The 22,005-nt window shown below is 32.6% G+C and overlaps 1 protein-coding gene across 7 annotated transcripts in view; it reads left to right on the plus strand.

The window, feature by feature from the left end:
* The first annotated feature begins 7,188 nt into the window (after positions 1-7,188).
* Positions 7,189-22,005, plus strand: part of LOC117924392 (splicing factor U2af large subunit B-like) — a 33,184-nt gene continuing 18,367 nt past the window's right edge. For 2 of the 7 annotated variants that reach the window (XM_034843022.1, XM_034843020.1), the window contains exons 1-7: positions 7,190-7,380; positions 14,241-14,404; positions 14,672-14,791; positions 19,969-20,051; positions 20,673-20,743; positions 20,823-20,867; positions 20,977-21,036. In XM_034843022.1, the coding sequence (XP_034698913.1) occupies positions 7,258-7,380; positions 14,241-14,404; positions 14,672-14,791; positions 19,969-20,051; positions 20,673-20,743; positions 20,823-20,867; positions 20,977-21,036 (666 nt within the window). In that variant the 5' untranslated portion in view covers positions 7,190-7,257. Of the gene's footprint in view, positions 7,381-14,240; positions 14,405-14,671; positions 14,792-19,968; positions 20,052-20,302; positions 20,433-20,672; positions 20,744-20,822; positions 20,868-20,976; positions 21,037-22,005 lie in introns of those variants that run through there. The other 5 variants (XM_034843023.1, XM_034843019.1, XM_034843021.1 and 2 more) reach the window with 5 other exon arrangements.

Below are 22,005 nucleotides of genomic sequence, written 5' to 3' on the forward strand. Positions count from 1 at the left end.
TATTTTATTTATTTTATAACATGTCATTTGTTTAAAATAATTTCATTTTAACCATTACTAAATAAGTATTTAATAAATCAATTTAATAACTTAAATTAACTTAATAACTTAATTTAAGTAATGAAATAGTTTTAGATAAATAATTTAATAATATAATTTAAAATAAAAAATAATTAATTTATTCTTAAATCTATATTTTTATTTTACTTTTTTATCTTCGTTTATCTTAATTATCTTTATATTTTATTTTTAATTACTTTTATACCATTAAGAATTTTGAAAAATAAATAAATTTTAATTGAATGCTGATTTTTATGTTATATTTGTTTATTTATCTGTGTTTTTTCACCTTATGCCAGAGCATAATGCAGGCCTTGCAGATAGAGACTTTTATCGGCTTATTCATTCTTGAAAATAGAGCTTTTAGAGTGAGGATCTTATCTCTACATAGAAAAAAGGGACTAATGAACAGGCGCTCATTCCTTGGGAGGATGGACTAAAAGATATTGACCCCTTTTCGATCGGCATGTGATTAGGGAAAACGCCTCCTAGAAGCACTTTTATAGATAAATAAAATATAATTTACATAGTTTGTTTTCAATTTTTTGCGTATTTTAAAATATTTATTTTTTATCTTTTTGTTTCGTTATTAGTTATTTCTTTAATTTTTTTATTAAAAATAAATTAAAATATTTGATTTTTTCTAAATGAATCACTATAACTAAAATGATTTTTTTTAACTTAATAATACTTGACAAAAATAAAATTTTAAAAATAAATAATTTAATATCTAGTGCTATTAAACACTATTTAAAATTAAGTTAAAAAAAAACAAACACCACATTTTAAATACAATTTAATAATATTAAGTATTAAGTTGTTTTAAAATAAATAAATATCCAATAAAAATTTTAAAAATAAGTAATTAACAAAAAAAAATAAAAACAAATTATTTAAAGTACGAAAACAAATTACATTCAACATTAAATTAAGAAAACTAAATACCATCTTAACACTTAAATTTTAGTATGATAGGAATATAAGTCATTAATGTGAATTATAATGTTCAATTTCAATGAAACTATTCCATACAATGTATAACAACCATGTTTGTCAACATGTTTAAACTATACTTTCTTTTTCTAATTTTAAAAATAAATTGTCAAAATAACCTTTATATTTTGATAGTGGTTTTAGTGAAAATATTTGTTTTAAGAGTATTTTTAATAAAATTATTTATAACTATTATTTTGAAAAATACTAAAAATATGTTTAATAGTAATTTTATGAAATATTTTTAGTGTTTATAATATTTTAAATTTTTTAATTTTCAAATATTAAAGATATTAAAAATACTTTTTAGAATAAGTATCAAATATATTTTAAGAACTCATTTGATAATGATTATAAGAAGTATTTTTAATATTTTTAATACTTAAAAATTTTCAATATTTAAGTGTTAAAAATATTTGAAATATTTTATAGAATCACTTTTAAACTTACTTTAAAAGTGATTTTCTAACACTACAAATCATTTTTTAGATATTTAAAAATATTTTCTAAAATTTATTCAACATCTGATTTCTTTTATAAAAAAACATTTTTTAAACTAAAAACACTAAAACTTGATATTGACGGTAGATGATGAGTTTGAATTTAATGGTACATTTGGTATTTAGTATTCACTTTTCCGTTGAAGATTAAAAAAATATTAATATATTAATTGATTTTTTTTTTTTCCTGTGTGACAATAGTCTCCTTTCACATTTGGAAACTTCGTAATTAAGCAATCCACAGTACGCGAGGCAAAGCATCAAAAGACGTGGTGAGATTGTGGCCACCATTTCAAGTATTTCTGCCAGTCAAGATTTTTATTTATTTTTTATTTGTAGGATATCATATGGATGCGATAGATCATCTCTAGCATTGTCCTGAATACTATGGTCCCAAAATGTGACCTCTCCATGCCTCCTAGCAACACAAGGCTCCATCACTAGAGCCACTAACCAATTAAGATCCCATGCCCTCTCTGCTTCCAATCACTTCCCTCACATTGTTTTCCAACTAATTTGATTTGGTTGGTTGCCCAAAAATTGACTTTGATTTGTATATTTTTTAGGAAAAGTTTTTTGCCTCCATCCCATCACCACCGACCCATGATTTTGGATAAGAATATCTCCGAATATTCGCACACTTATTTTATTTTTATTTTTTTATACTTGGGATATCAAAATTACTATATATTTTATAGTAAACTTAAAACCGAATAATTTAAAAAAGTGTTTGGATACTCAAATATTTTATTAACTCAAAATTTACAAATATTCATATTATTTTTATTTATAATGAAAATAATTTTAACATGATTTGATAATAAATATGATATCAATGTTTAGAGTACAGTCAAACTCCTTTATGTCTTTGCATTTGAAGGATTTGAAAAAATCTTTGCACGTTTCCAATATCTTTTAGAAGGTCTATACCCTATAAAAACTGTTTATCTGAGACTGTCCCTTAATTCGTAGATCTTAATACAAGATTAGAATTCTAATTATTCCATTGTGATATCTCGCTGATGGCCCAAACCCTGTCCCCAAAAAGAGGCCTTTTTCCACTAATACTCACACTTAATAATTCATTAATTAAAATGAACAAAAATAATTTTTCTTCAACCTTATAAGAAGCTTGAGCTTTGACATTTCGAATAAAGTACAAAAAAAAATGGATTCAGGCCCCTCATAATCCAAAATATCTTAATTCAATTTGAAGTGTGTAATATGGATTTAGATTCAAACGGTGTTTATGACTTTCAAGATTTAAAATTCGAAATAAATGTTTAGGATATATATATTTATTGAGCACTGATTTTGACCCAAACTTCAAGAAAATAGTCGTATAAACTCTGTCCCTACAGGTCTACAAAATTCTACTATGACTACCGTCACATCACAATCGAACTTTATCCACTTGAGTTTAGGGAAACGTTGTGCTGCAAAGTCACATTTTAACTCTAAAAATAAATAAATAAATTCCGGGACAAGTTACCATTTGATTCTACAGAGGCTGCCAAGCAAGTTGCGAAGATGTAAATCCCGGCAGAGGATAAGAGAAAGATTCTATAAAAGCTTGCGAGGTTGTTGACAATATTGACCCACCAACTGAGAAAAATGAATGTGAAAGCAAAATGACCCGTAAATTCATCACATTAAATGTATAGTGCATGCACTATAATGAATTTCAAGTGCGAGACAAAATGTAAGTCACTGTGCACAAAGAAATCTTTTCTTGAAATAGTTGGAAAATACTAATTATTTACGTGTGGCCAAATGGTTTAATCAACCTTAGAGGGGAAAGTGACAATTTTGTATTTGTTGATGATTGCGACATAAAGCATCAAATTACTTCTAAGGGATAAGGACCAGATTATAGGTATCAGCCTATCACTTGGAGTTCTTTCTTGAAAATATCAATCAAAAGCTGTCGGTCAGGCACGCAGGTTTATAGTTTTTTTTAATTTTATATAAAATATGTTGCAAAAAGCAAATAGGAAAAATATGAGCACCAAGTTGAAATATATATAGTGAAATTTAACCCAATAAATACATTAATGAAATCAAAATATAAGGATATAAGGATAGAAGTAAGAAGACCAAAAATTATATACTGACACCATTTAATTGATAATATCATTTTTACGAATGTTAAAAAATACTTTTTTATATACTATAACTAGAATTTATTAAATAGTTATTAGTATGTAATTTTTTAAATAACTTAAAAAAATTTATAATCTTTTGTAATTTTAAAATACGTTCATAAAGTTGAAGAACTCATACATATATAATTTTAATTATTTTATTTTTTATTTAATAGAGGATATTACAAATATTCCTTGTATAGACACAATATATTTGTTTTGTTCCACGTGATTATAAAACCAAACAAACAAATATACCAAATAAGGCTAAACAAACTTTCATGTTATGATTGATGATGGACTCTGATATTATTAATAATGACCCGCACCTAACCTTATTAGTTCTAGTTAATTTTGAGGTTGTTTGAATATTATTACTTTAATGGATGTTTTAGTTTTAAATCAATATTTTGAAAATAATATAATTTTATTTTAGTACTTTGAACAAAAATATGGTAATTCATATTTCTCAGTTAAAGCGTGAAATTATTATTATGCTCTTAAAACAGGTCTAAGGATGAAACACCATCTTTTCATGATTGTTGATAATATGTATGATAAGAATCCAAATCGATTGAGATCCATCTCAATATAATTGATGTTGTATGAGGTTAGCTTTATTCATTTTTTTCTTCCTTTGCTATAAATATATTTAATTATAGTATCCAATTTGGTTTTTAAGCCTCATTTTTATCTTGAAGGTGGAGGGCTCACTAAGCACGTTCCAAGCCGAGAGAAAGTCATTTTCTAATATATAAATACTTCTACAAAGGTAGGGAAAAATAAAAATTTCCTTTGAATTTTGAATAGTTTTTATTTGTCTGTTTCTATAAATTCTTGAAAGATATTGAGAAGAAAACCTCATGTGACTAATGCTTTAAAATAGTGAAAAACATATACCTATATGGATTAAGCTTTGTTATTCAAATTATTTAGAAATATGATATTGTGTAGATTGTCACAAATAGCATGAACGTATCTTGTCTTGTGCTGACTATATATACAATATTTACAAAGTAAAATCTTATGTATTTTAGGCAGTATATTGAACGTAAATGTTGATACCCAAATTAAATAGATAACAATTATACGATATTGAATTTTAAATAAAAAAAAAATATAGGTTACCTAATTGGTATTCATTCTACCTTGATCGTTAAAAATTTAAATTATAGAAACAAATTTATATAATTATATACGATATATGACAGGTGTGATTGATTTAATTTTAGAAATATCTAGTTAAAAATGATAAAATAATTCCTAAAATCAGAAATCTAACATTTTTTTTTTTGGAAAAGTAATTAATTTTTTATATAAATGTTATTTTTTATTTTAAGTATTTAAATAATTATTTTTGTCCAAAATATGTTAAAAAAGGTAAAAGGTTAAATTTCAAAAATTAGGTTTTGAGAGAATCTTTTAATCTAATAATTCTTAATTTTTTTGGTAGGTTTGGTTTAATTTTTTTTGGTAGGTATGAAAAAAATGGTATTTGATTAATCTTATTTGAACAGAAATACCATTTTCAATTGCACGTCGCTGTTGCAAAATACAAATGGGAACCTGATATGTGATGCCTAGATTACCGGTAACAGCTTGCAGGGGCCCCCTCCCCCCTCCCCCTCCAACCCCGACGAGTAGGTAAAGCTATTTATTAATATTTAATTGAAGCGGACAAAAGAGGCCAAGTTGATGTAGTGTGCGTCAGGACTGGCGTGTACAGTTGTCTACCTGCGGTGGTCCCCCGTCTTCCAACGTGGTAGGATAAACTAAATGAGAAAACAACAAAGAAAGAGTTGACGGCAGCAGGACCAATGGGCCGTGAGGACCATGCTACAGCCTGTATAATGCACGTGTGGTTGAAATGTGTACGCGCGTCGTGATGGCCACGGCACCCAAATATCTTAATATAAACCGTAATTGTACGTGAGACACTTCTTAATGTGACTGTGGCACAGATGGTGGGTGTGTCCATAGATTCTATTGATGTTCGCGGGTCTACTTCTTAACCCAAGGCTGCAAGCCTGCAACTTCAGCGATCGGGTCAATAACTAGTCCCACCATATTCCAAAATCAATTTGATTGGATTCATACTACGTAATTTAAAAACCATCGGAATACTTTTAATTTTTTTTTCTATATATTTAGATAAAAATTTAAATAATAAATATAACAAAATTGGTAACAAAAAAAATTATATATATATATATTTTCTTTTTTAAATAATAAAAAATATCATATAATATACTTTGATATTATTTTCTTAATTTTTAAATGAATATTGTATATATAATAATTTGGATTTAAGTTTGGATTATCCAAACATTGGTTAGAGTCTAACTTAAATTAAATTTGAGTAAAATAAACTGATTACCAAAACCTGTCTAAATATAAAATTGAGTTTGGATTTAATCCAGTCAATCTGTTTGTCTAATTTATAGCTTTAGTAATCTATTTTGATTGATTTTTTAAATATTAGATCATAGTTTTAGTTTTAAGTTAAAATCATAATTGAAAAAAAAAATAACTATGTATGGTAAATGTGGTCGTGGGAGATTTTAATGAATATTTTGAAAGAGGATTATTAAAAAATAATTATTTTTATTGCAAAATCATGACAAAATCTTTCAAAGAGGAATACTAAAAAAATAGAGGAGGGCATTCTCGTAACTTCACTTGTTTTAAAAATTAAATAATTAAAATGTCTAGAGGGGAAACTGTGCCTATCTGGATCACATCTATGATAATTTAATACATGGTATGCCATATAAGGAGCTAACATAGAGAGGAGAGCTCTATTACCTTCTATAGAAACTAGAGCAATAAGAATCGGTATACCATATATAATACAATGACTTGGGGATAGAGCTCTAATATACATAATTTAATTTCTAAACCCAAACTCGTGGCTATCTTGAATGTAAGAATTTATTTGACTGTGTGATTTAAAAATGGTTTTTTGTTTTTGGAAAGAGAAAATTATTTTTAAAATTGTTTAATATTGTTTTACCGTTATTTTATGAAAACAATTTTTATAAATAAAATAATTTTTAGAGAATAAGTATGAGTTGTTTTTATTGATTTTTAAATTAAAAAAAAAACAGTTTTTAAAAACAAGTTTTAGAAAACATAGCCAATAGGTCCTTAAGTTTTTGAAAATCGTAAAATGAAAAATAAAAAATTGAAGAATTATTTGTAAAATTTATAATTTTTGACGAATAAGTTCAATCTAATAAATTAAAATTTGCAAAAGCATATATTCTTTTAAGATTTAATTTATTTTTCTGGCCATAGAATCATTGACACGCCAATTAGAAATTTCTTCTTAGTAAAATTTGAAGCCCGGCCCATCGTTGAATCGTGTATTATTAGAGCTCCCCAGGCCCAAAATTTTAGCCTGGACCAGAGAAGTTTCCTGGGCCACCTCGAAAGGGGCCCCCGAAGGCCAATGTCATGTCGGAGCTAAAAGCCAAACCATTTCCCTCGTTCCGTGACTGGTTTTTCTTAATAACAGCAGAAGTGTTCAATTTAGGGTTAGGGTTTGAAAATCGACTGCGATGTCTGGGTACGACACTCGCCACGATGGCAATGGCGAGAGCTACCGTTCTCACAGTAAAGAAGGTGAACGAGGCGGATCGTCTCCTTACGATGCGTTCGAGGAGCGAGATTCGCATCACAAGGTACGTTTCTTCTTATTCCTCTTTTATTTATTTTCGTGTGTTTTGGTTTTTATGTAGATTATTGCGAATTGAGATTCATTTGATGGAATGTGGATTTATGATTTGCTTTTGAAAGCGTCTAATGATGTTTATTGTGACACATGACTTAACTGCCTCTTTTAATTTATGTTTTTCATGATTGGAATGGATCCTGTTGATTATGCAATCAATGGATATTAAGTTATTTTGTGGAAGTTCCACGGTTCCATTGGATTTTACATAGCATTTGAAAGCTACAAAGATTTAAAAAATCAGGATTGATAATCTGGATAGACGTAATTCTCAATGAAAAATAACTCAGTGAAAATGTCTACAAAACATTCCTATTAACCTTTGAAAAATGAAGAAAATTTTGCGAGGACATGAAAATTTGAAATGAAATGTTAAGACTTACCATTATGGACGATGATGTGATGGTGTCATAACATTATTAAAAGAATGCAGTAGAACATCATTTCTTGATAAGCAAAACAGACTGTATTGTCAAGTTGCCTAACAAAACGGGGCACAGCCCTAGTATACTGGAAGTATACAAGGTACACCCAGGCAAGAAGGGAAAAAGGAGATGACCAAAGAATACCACCCTTGCTTACCAATGTGCAAACTATTAGAAAAAATAAAGTAAGGAGCAAGTAGTGTCACAGTCCCCACCACACCCCAAACACACCCCCCACCCCCCAAAAAGGAGATGACCAAAGAAAACCATCCTTGCCTACCCCATGTACACACTGTTGGCAAAACCAAAAGGAGCAAACAGGGTCACACCTCCCCACCACAGGTGTTTTCAAAGTTCTTCTATTTTTCTTTCAAAATATTCCATAATAAGTACAAAAGAGGCATTGTCCAAACCATGTTTCTATTGTGACACACAAAATTGCCATGCCATTCTTGCAGAATAACTTTTTCAAGAAAGAACCCAAGCCACTCTCAACATGGAAACACAAAAGAGCATAAATTGGATAACCCCTACAATGCATGAGAATATGTTCAACTAATGCCTCCTGCTTCTTGCAGAGAACACTTATTTTTTGAAGTCTAATCTCTTCTTATAAGATGATCAGTTGTGGGAATTTTCCCCAAAACAGCCTCCCAAGCAAAAAATGTAACCTTAGATGGCAAACTTGCAGCCCAAATGTTTTGGGGGTGGAAACAACATGGTTGCTTTTGAGCTCAAACACCTGTAATAGGATCTTATAGAAAATATATCCATTTTGGAGGCCATGTGCACCTTCGTATCAAAAAAATTACCTCAAATGATTGCCAAATTTAAAATCTAGAAAAAACTCCCTCACTATCTCCAACTCCCAATTGAAGAAACTGCATCTAATCATGGGATTCCAACATCTGTTTTTTTTAAGGCTAAAAGTGTAAGTATATTAATAGCACTTAAGCAAATGGTGTAGCAAAGTACACACAATGCGTACATTTGGCGCCAAAATAGGCAAGCTAGAAAAAGAAAGAATAGCAAAAAACATGCTTCCTCTCTTTACTTGGAGCTAATCAATCAACAAAAGCCTATCATGGTATACAAACGATCATCTATCTACTATTTGATTCATTTCAAAAAAGAATTCATAAATGAAAATGTAATAGTTTGTTCTAATTAGGTTTGTACCTTGTGGAGTTGGGCTAGGGTGTATATTGGAGAGGAGTCCTCTTCACTCTTAGGTTTTTTGGAGTGGCTAGCGGCCACTTAAGGGAGGGTAAGGGTGCTTGTTCTTTGTGCTTTTGTTTTAGGCTGATTTGTATACTTCCTGTATACTTGGTGGCCTTTGCCCTTTAATATATTTGTGTTATCTATCAAAAAAAAAATAAAATAGTTTGTTCTAATTAGTCCAATCCTTTGAAAGACCTTTGGTTTCTTTCTTGCTACAATATTTAAAAATAGATACAAAGGAGGGACCCTCCAATCTTTTTTTCTTTTGTTTTCCATGAAAAGTTCATGCCAACTCAATGAAGTTTCTTTTATTCTTGAGTGCATCACCCAAGCCACACCAAATAGAGAAAAATAGTCGTGACAACATTTTTGTTTTAAGGCAATGCAGGAGCAAATAATCAACAGATTATTCCTCTGCTTTGCACAGATGGCATCTATTTGGCATTATCCATCATCTTCTTTTAAGTTGATTAATTGTTATAATTCTTCCCCATGTCACGCAAAGAATCCCACCTTCACAGGTATTTAGCAATTTCGAATTATGTTTGTGGGAAAAAAAAACTCTCTTCTTCCTTGGAATAAGGAGTAGCAAAAGGATTTAACAAAGAACTTACTAGTCTTGGACTCCTTCCATCCCATTCTAGCATCTTCATCTCTTTTGATTGAACTTGTTTGCAATTTAAAAGGTTGTCATTCCTTCAAGCTCCTAATTGTTAAACTATCTTGAGAAGTTGGGACTCCATCAACCTCCCTCCGCAACTTGACCCCACACCTCTACTACCCATAAATCTTTAGCGGTGAAAATAATGTTGAGAAGGACTCTTCCAAAGATAAAGTCTCCACATCATCTATCTTTCCAAAATTTGACCCTTCTTCCATTGCTAATAATGAGATGAGATTTGCTCTTGAAGGATTTCCACCCATTTCTAATGGACTTCCTCATACCCACCCCATAACCATCCCTCATAGCCCTTGGGCACCTCCTCCCCAAAACACATACACACACCCCTTTTCTCCAAGCTTTTGAGCTATAACACATTTTCATTGAGACTTTCTCCAAACTTTTGTGCTATAACACATTTTCATTAGGACCTCAACTGTAATCTCCAACTCCACTTATGAAGAAGAGCCTTTTTGTTTAGAACAAAGAGATTTCTAATGCATTGCTATACTTATTGTTTAAGCAGGCTATGAACGAATTTATTGCATTGGGTTTTTTCACAATACAACCATATCCCAAAGGAAATTTCTTTGAATTTACTCTAATCTTAAACTCACCTTTTTTAGGATGAAGAACATAGACATGAAGTAAATTTGTAGGCTAGGTAGTGTACTTTTGATAAAGGTAAATCTCCTTCATTTCGATGGATATTGCCTCTTACACATACCAAGGCTTCTTTGAAATCTCCCCACCACATCCTAGACCCTCATTGATTTGACTGAAGCTCCCAAAGGTGAGCCTAAATATGTAGTGGGGATGCTTCTCCCTACATCCCAGTTTATTAGCTAGTGCATCCACTTTATCAACCGCTCAAATGAAAATTAGCTTACATTTCTTCGTATTAATTTTCAAACTAGATATTGCCTCAAACTACATAAAAAAAACTAGCTTAGATAATCCAATTGCTTTTGACTAGTGTTGTAGAAGTTTAGTGTATCGTCACCAAACAGTAGATGGGCCATTTCTAGTCCCTCATCACTTCTACCACCCACCTTGAAATCCGAGATGAAACCCTCTACAAAATTGCACTAAGTGCCTCTATGGCTAAAATAAGGAAATAAAAAGAAAGAGGGTCTCCTTGCTTCAAACCCTTAGAGATTTGAAAGAAACTAGATGGGGTCTTATTAACTAGAATTGAGAATTTTGCTGAGGAGACGCACCATTTGATCCATTTAATCCACTTTTGACCAAAACCCATTTTCTCCAAGACTATCATCACGAAGTCCCAATTAATGTGATCATACCCTTTCTTGATATACATCTTATAAATAACTCCTTTATTGTTGTTCTTCATCCTTAAATCTATAGCCTCATTTGTGCTAAGAACTACGTTAGAATTTGCTCACCCTTCATGAAAGCGTGTTGGTAATTTGGTACCACTTTTCACATGACCTTTTTGAGTTTGTTAGCTAAGGCTTTTGCCAGTAGCATATATAGCCCCCTAACTAAGTTAATGGACTCTACATCTTTCAAGTCCTCTACCCCACCTTTCTTTTGGATCAAGACCAGGAAGGTGGCATTTAGGCTTCCCTTGAATGAATTATTAGAAAAACACTCTTTGAAAAAACTTATTGCTTCTTGCTTAACAAATCCCCAACATAGTTGCCAACACTCCATGGTGAAGCCATCTAACCTTGGGGCTTTATGCCCACTGAAATTGGACAATGCAGCCCAAACTTCCTCCTCAGTAAAAGAAGCCTCCATATTGTTAGAATCCTCGCTTTCGATTATTCCAAAACTCATTTCATTGATATTAGGTCTCCATTCCCCTGCTTCAGACAAGAGCCTTTAAGAAGCCCTAGTTAATTGCCTCCTTTATGTTAGCCTCCTTGGAAAGCCATACCCCACTTTGACTTTGGTCCCAACTATTTCAAACCTAAGGTTCCCCCCTCCCAAGCTTCGTTTTGAATTGCTAAACCAAACTAGGCAAAAAATAATCCATTAAATTGCTTCATGTAACATTGTCTTTCCAAAATTTGGTTGCTTGGTTGTTATTGACAGAACTATACGTTTGTTTGAAAGTCTTCCATACTCTTAGCTAAAAACCTTCTAAAGACTACAATTAAGAGTGTCCCTACCATGACCTTGCAATTTCAATCTAACACCGTCTCTATTTTCTTCCCTAAAATGAACCCCCTCCACAAACCATCCTACTTCCAAGCTAATCTCCACAACCACTTCCCAAGTAATAAATTATTTACCATGCCCCACTTAGTCAAACATACCTTGTTATTGGATGGCCCACTTCCTCATAGAAATTCTTTCTAAATTCTTTCAATTGTGTGATGTGCAAAATTGAAATTATGTGCATGCATTGGTACATTTATAAAGCACTATATGTTTGAATATTATATGAGCAAAATTATGAAAATTTTGGAGACATATCAAGGATATCTTATGAAGATCTGCCTAAACAATAAGGTTGCTATGAGAGATGTAGAAACTTTAGAAAATTGCTAATATCTTATAAGTATTAGAAATATTGCATGAGAAGTTATCTAACCAAGGACCATTGAAACATGAAAATATTTGAGATGTATAGGAGATGTTATCAAATTTTCAATCTTTGAAAGTTGTAACTCAATTAGGCATTGGGGTTGTGCTATATTTAGTTGCTTGTTTGCGTTAATTTTTTATTTACCTATAAAAGAAATTTGTCTAGGTAAATAGTTAAACTAGGGCAATATTTGCTTTTTATTTGAGTTTGAAATGGAAATTTTTGTAAAATGCACAAATATTCATTACCAAGGACCAAGGAATGCTTTTGTAAAATACAATGGAATTATTCAATTTTTGTGCAACTTCCATGTATGTTCCAATGCAATCGATATATGTAGCATTTTTGTTCATAGAAGTTGATGTGCGCAAGGATGAAAATATTGGTAATTACGGATATATCGGTACTTCAATTTTACGGATATATCAGAGATATATCGATGGATATTTTGAAAAAAAAAAATATTGATAAACTTAAAATTGATCAAAATTCATGGAAATGTAAGAAAAACTTCATAGAAATATAATTAGAAGTATAATAAACATTTTAAAGTTGCTTTATTAAAAAATTTGATATATGTATAATATGATTTATTATATTTGATAGTAATATTGTATGCATCGATAAAAAATATGTATTTTATAAGTGCATGTTTAGTATTAAATTATATTAAATATTATTTTATAATAATATTATGATATTTAATTATAATGTCTAATTTTAAAATATATTTAATATTAAAATTAAGATCCATTTAATTTAATTATATTAAATGATATAAAATAAATGATAATATATGTACACTTTTTTAATATTTAATTAATCTATTAATGATATTAAAAACATTATGAAAAAAATTATGATGATAATTTTTATATTTGTTTGTAATAATTATAAAATAATTATAATTAATTTGTTTTCAAAAATATTCTTTTGTGCTGGCTTTTACTATATATATATGTTTGGTACATATTAACAAAGGGCATAGTTGCCTTAGTGGACATAGGTTGTAGGAGAAGTCTTACATATGGGGTTCGAGTCCCCTTAATTGCAAAATTTTTTGAGTTGCAAAAAATTAAAGGCAGTCGCCCGCTTTGACTCGTGAATAGAGCCTGGGCAGGTGATTGGAGATTTGACTGGGAAAGGGGGAGCCTGGGCAGAGGGGTAGGCATCTTAGGGTCGAGGGAGGGCGTTATGAATTTTTTTTTTCCCCAGAAATATCACCGAAAAAGCGGCGATAAATTGGAGAAATATCGGCAATTTTTGCTCGTGACAGGCGATTAATGGGAAAAATCGGCGATTTATCGCCTCCAATCGATATATCAGCTATTTTTAGCGATATTTACCAAAATTTCTCCTCTCCTATATATCACTATGATATATCGTGTCGAAACCTTCCGATACACGATATGTTGACGATATATCACGATATTTTCGTCCATGGATGTGCGTACACATTCACAAATCAGTAGCTTAAAGTTTATGATCATTAACATCTTTTTTATTTTGTTTTATGTTTCTTTATTTTTCTCCTCATTATTATTATTCTTTTCTTTAAGGCTATGTTTGGATTATGAAAAGCATTAGGAAAAGAGAAATAGGAAGGAATTCATTCGATAATCGTGGAATATACAAAGAAATAAGAATTATTTAAAATTTTATACATTTTCAAAATTTTTAGGCTTTCAAAGTAGAAGAAATGAGAGGAAAAAGTTTGGATAAATATGGAAGAAAAACTTATTTAGTTTAAATTTTTATTTTTTATTTGTTATTTTCCTTCCATTTTCCTTTCCTTTAACTTTTTCCTCATTATTTTCTTTTCCTCAATCTTTTCAATCTCTAAAAGGAGCCCTAATCTTTCATTCTCCAATCCTTAGTTTTTCTATTGTCCTTGGTATGTATTTATGTAGGCTAAATGACTAACTTATATAAAAATATTATCTCAGCACAATTCTCGTGAATTAGATCGTGAGAAGTCAAGGACTAGAGAGCGAGATCGAGATAGGAACAATCGCCATCACAGGGACTACAAGGATAGAAGTTTGAGGGATGATCGAGGAAGGGGCAAATATGATAACTATGATCATCATCGAAGTCGTGATAATGACAGGTTCAGTTTGTTCACCTTTATTTTTTATTTTTAATTAATATCAATTTGTTGACAGAAAGGGGTGTAGGCAAATGCACTCACAAATTCTGTCAAGAAACAAAATGAAATGATGCATATCTATGATGATTTATATTTAAATCATTTTATCCAATTTTTTCTATTACTTATAAAAAAAATGGATAAAATGATTTAAATATAAGTCATCACATGTATAGGAATGAAAATGCTTAAAATCCATTGTGTCTTGGTTTTATATTTCTTTTGCAGGCATCATGATTATAGTCGTGATAGAGAGAGGAGACAGAGACAGAGATCACGTTCCCGTTCAAAGGATAGATCTAGAAACCGATCTAAATCACGCTCTCGTTCCCGTTCTCGCTCAAAGAGGTATATAGTAGCATAACTTAGTCGTGGTAATCTCGTTGGTGATGAACCTTTTAGGTTCTTAAAGCTTTTTTTGGTGTTGTTGGTCAACATATGTTCCACTGGAAATTTATTGGTAAGCCTTTTCATATGTCACTTTTACTATGTTCTCCTTGTCATTTGGACCCCTTTGATACAAAATGTCACTTCAACTAAAGTGCATCTTGGAAAACATCTGAACAGACAAGTGGTTATTACAATATGTTAAATAAACAAATAAAAATAATTCTAAAACCTTTGCTTAGATGCTCTTCTACAAAAGCATTCTTTACTACTAGAGCTTTTATCCCCAAATATTTTCAACTTCAAAGTACTTTACTATGTAACCAAATACATTGTCAAGGCACTTTAACCTTTTAGGTAATATAAAAAAGATATATGACAAATAGCACCCTAGGTTTTGTTTTTGTTTTGTGTGTGTGTGTGTGATTGGCTTTAGATCATAAATTTCTGGATGGAATGCCTTAGTTATTTTGAGTATCACACATCACATGCAACTTGTCTTGTTTCGCATATACCACAACGAAAAGTGATATTCATATGAGAGAAGGTTGAATAATCATTTGATGTTGTAGTTGGTGACTAACCATTTGAACATATACCTTATAGGACTAATAGGTTTTTGTTCTAATGAATTATTACTTGAAAGCATTTAGTTGTCGCACTAAATTTCATTCCTTAGATGAATGTATCAAATACATTGGTCACTCTAACATTTGTTTTAATGAAAAATAACCTTGAAGCTTGAATATATTTCACTTTTTTTTAGTAAGCAAAGATTTAATTTATTAACAACGACTAACAAAAGAGTGCACAAAAGCATACAGAGGTGCTAAAAGGTTAAACAAAGCAAAGGGATACACAAATCAACTCTCTCATACTACTTAAAGCTTAGTTAGTCATTGATGTCCATCATGGACAATGAACAATCTTCTATGTACACTTCAACACACTTCAAAAATTATACATAAAAGATTGTTTGATCCGATTTTTCAATATCATCAAATGCTCTTCTATTTCTCTCATTTCATTTGGTTCAAAACAAGCACAAGGGAGCAACTCTCCAAACTTTCTTCTTTTTCTTTCTAACAAAAGATCCATGCCTTTTGGCCTTATAACACAACTTTGCTTGCTTCACATGCAAGCTAGCCCACTCCACTCTTGCTTGCCATGCTCTAGAAAAACTGGACCTTTCTCCCTCTCAATAGGCGACTTTTGCCCCACAACATGTAACCTCCATCCCTTTCAAGGTACGCTATATCCAAAACCATTCTCCTTCCAGTGTGTGGACCCCACAACATTGTCTCCGATCTCCTCCTTGTGCAATTCCTCTTAGGATCAACCAAAATCACCCGTGGTGGATTTTCCCACCATAGATGAATGTAAAAACTCAAAAGTCCCACCACCACTTGAATGGTTGTTGGAACCTTTCTCCCATTGGATTTAACTAGGATTCTAGCCCATTGTAGATTACAACAAGGGGCTGTGTCTTTGTCCACAACCACAAATCCCCCACAAATGTCCCCAACCCTTTAAAAAAATCCTTTCCCCACAAGTGGAGATGCACATAAACAACTTTCACCCACACTTCTTGGACACGAGGCCTAATCCTAAAATAGCTAGCTTTTGGAGACCATCTCTCCAACTGTAACCATTTCCCTCAATAATTTCTCACCATTAATTGCAACACCTTTTCAGCTTCAACAACCTCTTCGAAATCAAACTAAATGCATGAGCCACCTAATGGTGCCACATGAATGATCCCCTTTAAGCGCCAATGGACCACTACCCATTATTTCATTGAAATAATATCGGGAACCTTATTTGAGGAACCACCCCACACACCCACAAGATACCAATTATTCCATATTTTTATTGATTTCTTTCATTCCCATCTGAACCTACATTGCATCTGCACCTCACCCCTTGGCTTGCTCACCATTTATGCATAAGAAGAGCCCTTACCAGGGACAACTGCCCTTCTCTCTGGCTTATGAGAGTGCACATCTTTAGCCACTTGCTTAAACTTTTGAGAAGGAGAAACCCCTAAACTTCTCAACTTCAAGGCCAACACCTTCCAGCCCCCTGGAATATCTCTCTCCCATTTGGGAACATCAGGGTGAATCTCTTTGCTTCCATCAAAACAACAGAGCACTACGAGAACCTCCCCACTCTATTTCTTTGCAATTCCAACTTGTAATTCGTCTCCCTCTCCTTCCAATCTATCCTATAAAGCTTTTGATTGGTGTCTTGATAACACATCTCTATGCCATCCAACTCCTTCCAATCCATCCTAGAAAGCTTTTGATTGGTGTCTTGATAGCACACCTCTACGCCATCCAACAAGGCAAGGCCTTTTTCAATGAACCTAGTCTAGAAAGAAACACCACGACCCCTCTCCAACACCTTTCCACTCACTTTGCCTTTGACCTTCTCCATCGAGATCTCAAAGGATTTAAAATTGACATCAAATCGACATTTTCAGCGGATTCAGCCACTATGCTCAACCTAGATGTCTTTCTTCTAGCAAAGTTATTATCATCATTAATGGTTTGGCCTAATAATTCATCAAGTGTGGTGCTGACTAAGAAATATGTGGTGATGGCCAAAGAACATTTGGTAGGGTGAAAAAAAGAAGATGAGCTTGCAAATCAACAAGTTAGGAGCTATTAAGGTGGGGCCTTTTGGACAATATGCATGAAATGTAGCAGGGTCAATTAGACACCATGTATTTCATGCATTTTAATGTTTAACGTCTGCTTGGATTTGTGGCAGGGTTGGGAAGTCTTGGAGCATTTGGTCCTGAAGTGTTGCATAGATATAACCTTCATCAAAAGTTGTACTGCTTGAGGGTCTTGGCCTAATAGCTAGAGTAAGGAGTACCAATTGAACTAGTTGCATGCTCTGTCTCATAATTTTGAGGAGAGACCATTTTGCCCTTGGTTTCTTGAGGGGGTTTAAGAAGTGAATTAGATAGTGACGCATGTTTAATCTTACCTATATCTTAACCTTGACATGTGTTAGGTACATTCTATGATTAGAAATATCCTAGGAAATATTCTCATAAAGGATAAATAACACTTTTTAAAGAATAAATGTTTTAAGGAGGGCTTTTGAAAAAGCCATGGTTAAAACTCTTTGAAATTGATTGGAGAAACTTTTTTTAAAAGCATTTGGAGATGCCTTATTATAATTAGTGGAGAAAGATAGAGTTTTGAAGCCTTTATATAGCACCCTGCATCATTTTGTGGAGAATGTGCAAGGAGATCTAAGAATTTGTTCGGGTGTGCATTCATGGGAATTCTTTGTCCTTGATTGATTGTGTAGATTGGTTGGGTTCTTCTTGAGGGAAGGAGTTGTTTTTTATTTTCCCCCTTGTTTTTAGTTTTTTATTTTTAGCTCATTGTATACCCCTGTGTACTCTTGTGCGTTTTTTTTCTCTTCAATACAATCTCTTATCAAAAAAAAAAAAAAAGGAAAAAGGAATTTGTTTTGAAAACAAGGTGTTTCCTAATAACATATTTTAATTGTTTTTATTTGTTTTCTAAGGGTTGTTTTAAAGGCAATTGTATAGATATGGAGAATGATTTTCCCTTTGAGGTGGGTAATGAGAGTAGAGTGAAGTTTGAGAAAGATAGATGGTGTGGTGAGCAACCCTTATTTGAGATTTTCCCTTCCTTATTTGCCCTTTCTAATTCAAAGGAGACATAGGTAGCTGATTTTTGGGAACAAAGTGGGGAAGGAGGAAATTGAAACTTCCATTTTATTAGGAATTTGAACGATTGGGAGTTGGGTGTCATGGAGAGGTTTCTTTCTAAGCTCCAAGGACAGACAGTGAAGAAGGAGGAGGATAGAGTAGTGTGGAAGCCCTTGAGGCCTGGCTCAAGTGATAAAGGGATGGAGAGGGTTTGTGGGAGGTTCCAGGTTCAAGTCCCAATGGGGACAAAAATTTATCTATATAAAAAAAGGATAGAGTAGTGTGGAAGGAAGGTAACAAAGAGGTCTTCTTTGTAAGAGGGATTTACTTTTTGTTGGAGACAAATTACACTACCCCTTTCCCTTTAAAGATAATTTGGAACTCGTGTATTCCTTTGAAGGTGGGCTTCTTTAATTGGGAGGCTTGCTGGGGAAAGGTTTTGATGTTGGATCAGCTTCAAAGAAGAGGCTGGAAGTTGGCTAACAAGTGTGCTTTGTGTTAAGAGGAGTTAGAGTCCATTGATCATATTCTCCTTCATTGTGACAAGGCGAGAATTTTATGGTAGCTGATGTTCTTCATTTTTGTAGATAGAAGGCGTATTAAGGTTTGGAGAGCTGCTCCTCCTCGTATTTTCTAGACGATTTGAAAGGAAAGAAATAGGAGATTCTTTGATTGTGAGGAATTGTTTGATCAAAGGCTAAAAAATATTTTTGTTAACAATTTTTTTATGTGGGTTAGGGTATAAGTGGTGGGCGCACGCATATGGTTGACTTCATAGATTAGTTGGGGGCTTGGTTGAGGCAGGGAGTATTTTTAGTGGTGAAGTTTGGTAAAACTTAAGTAGTGTAATCAGGAGAGTCAGTCAAAGAGAATGTTAAACAAATACAGGTGATTAAGCGGAGGCTTAGAAAAGTCACAGAAAATGATTATGTTGAATGAACTTGATCATGCGAGCCAAATTCCAATATACTCTAGGTGTTAGATTTCCCTCTGATTCTTAAGACAAGGTAGCACTTTTATCTTGGGTTGAAATTAAATTTCTATAGAACATTATTTGCTCTTGGCTCTGAATTTTGAAATATTTATTCAATCCTTCACATAATAAAGGATTGTATACTTAGAAAGAAATGCAATATGTTGGTGCTGCTTGAGTGAGAAAGTGTTTGAGATGCTCACATGTTGGTGTATGACATGGTATAAGTTCCATAAGTGCATTGATATTAGGTGTCACCATCACCCTGCCTTTTAATAGTATCATTGGGAAGAGTTTCTATGTCATAACTTTTTTCCTTCTTTCCTGTCATTAATTTCTTTCTCTTGTTCATTGTCTTTTATTTTCATTTTTTTTTTGAATACTTATATATTGAACATTGTTTCTCCATTTTTCTTTGATAAAATTATGCTGTTTTGATGTTTCAAACCATTATTGTCTTGTTGCAAACATATATTTTGTCTCCAGCAAACGGACCAGTGGTTTTGACATGGCACCACCTGTCGCTGCATTGCTGCCAGGTGCCGCTGTCCCAGGTCTGCATCTATTCTCTCTGCTACATATACATAATAAGCTTTCCAAAACTAGTTAATTATGCTAAGTTCTTCACGTTATAGGAATAGTAATGCTATAGTTGCTCCATTTATTTGTTATTTATTCTATTCTTTATGCATATTATTACATTTTATCTAATGGTTTATAATGGAAACTGAGAACCATTGTTGTGTTGTTTGTCTGTGGTGTGTGGTTCTTTGTTTGTGTCTTATGTTATCATTTGGGTAAGAAGGCAATGTTGGGCTACATGTCCCACTGTGCTACCCATGGGCGTGGCCATCGTAGATATTATGTTCAACCGGGAACCAATGCACCGATTAGCTGGATCTTGTTCGCCTTCAACCGGCAACTGTTGCCATTTGGTAGACATACAAATATTTCCCAGCATCTATAATGATAAAATTTATTTTTTATTTTATTATCTGAATGGTATTTACTATTTTAGGTTTGGAATATTTCTTTTGTTAACATTAAGAATGGTATAATAGTGTTAGGTTTCTATATGTGTTGCTTCCCGGCATGTAGCAGCAACACTTTAAAATTATCTAGTCCTTTGATATTTTTTCACATATTAACTTGTGTCTTTTTTGTTAATTATGCAGGAGAACTGCCAGGTGTTCCTCAGATGGTGCCAGGAATGATTCAAAACATGTTTCCTTTTGGGGCAACACAGGTGTGTGTTCTGCAAGCATCTGTTTATGCTGTCATATCCTGATGTTGCTGACTTACATGTACTTTAATATTTTCATCAGTTGGGTGCTCTTCCACTCATGCCTGTCCAAGCTATGACGCAGCAGGTAAAATATGAGACTGTACCATTTTTTTTTTCTTCTTTTGCCATTTTTTCTATTCGTATTCTTTTACTTGGTTTCATTGTTAAATCTTCTGTTCCTTTGTTTCTGATAGGCTACAAGACATGCACGTCGAGTATATGTTGGTGGCCTTCCTCCCCTGGCTAATGAGCAGGTTTTACTCCACGTCTTCATTTTTCTCTAAAATAATTAGAAGGTTTCTGTTTCTCAAAGTTGCCTTGCTGAACATTCTGTACATGGCGTCATGGCAGACCTTCCATTCTCTTTCTTTTTTACTTTCATCATCTGATTCTAAAATACTCTTATTGATATAGTACCAGCTTTGCCTTCTCTTTTGTTTAAATTGATAACCATACATAATTTACAATATAGTTTGACAACTCGTCATTTTGTGGTATTGGGCTTACAAATTGTTTTTGTGTTGATACTGTTAGTGTGCATGCTCAAAACAAACACCTCTGTCTTTCCACATATGCTTCTGTTTTTATATTTTGACCTGCTTGAGTGCCTTGTCTCCTCTGTATGATACTACGGCCAAGTTACATGCTTCGTTGCATACTGATATATTATCTAGTATGTGGCTCGAGCAGATAGAGAGGTAATTAGATGGTATCTTATAATCATAAATGGGCCTATCAAAAAAAAAAAAAGCTTATAATCTTAAGTGGAAACTAAACTCAATTTCTGAGAGCAAATCTTTTCATTTTTTATTTATACATAGATAAGAGATGTGAATCATAGGATAGTGGATCATCAAGGTTTGAGGCTAGAGCATAACAGATTGAGAGGTAAGAGGGGGTGGAAAAACCTAGAAGTAGCCCCAAGGGGGATTGGAGGCTTGGAGCTCTTAGATGAGGCCTTGACATGTGCTTAAATTTTTAAGATGGGCTAAGAGCTTTTGATGATGGAAAAATCCTTTTTCGATTAGTCCCCTTGGCTTTTTATAGAAGATCTGAAGAGACAAATGAGACAACCTACTTGGGAAGGGCATGCCCAAACAAGGGAAGGCCTCTGAATCTGCCATGTGAGTATAGTCAACTAATAGGAGTGTTTTGATCCCTATTGAATCAAGGTGCTAGGCCTGCCACGGGTGTTGGTTACCTTCTGAAGTGTCGCATCACAT

The sequence above is a fragment of the Vitis riparia genome, chromosome 10 (assembly GCF_004353265.1).
Source record: "Vitis riparia cultivar Riparia Gloire de Montpellier isolate 1030 chromosome 10, EGFV_Vit.rip_1.0, whole genome shotgun sequence".
NCBI classification, from domain to species: domain Eukaryota; kingdom Viridiplantae; phylum Streptophyta; class Magnoliopsida; order Vitales; family Vitaceae; genus Vitis; species Vitis riparia.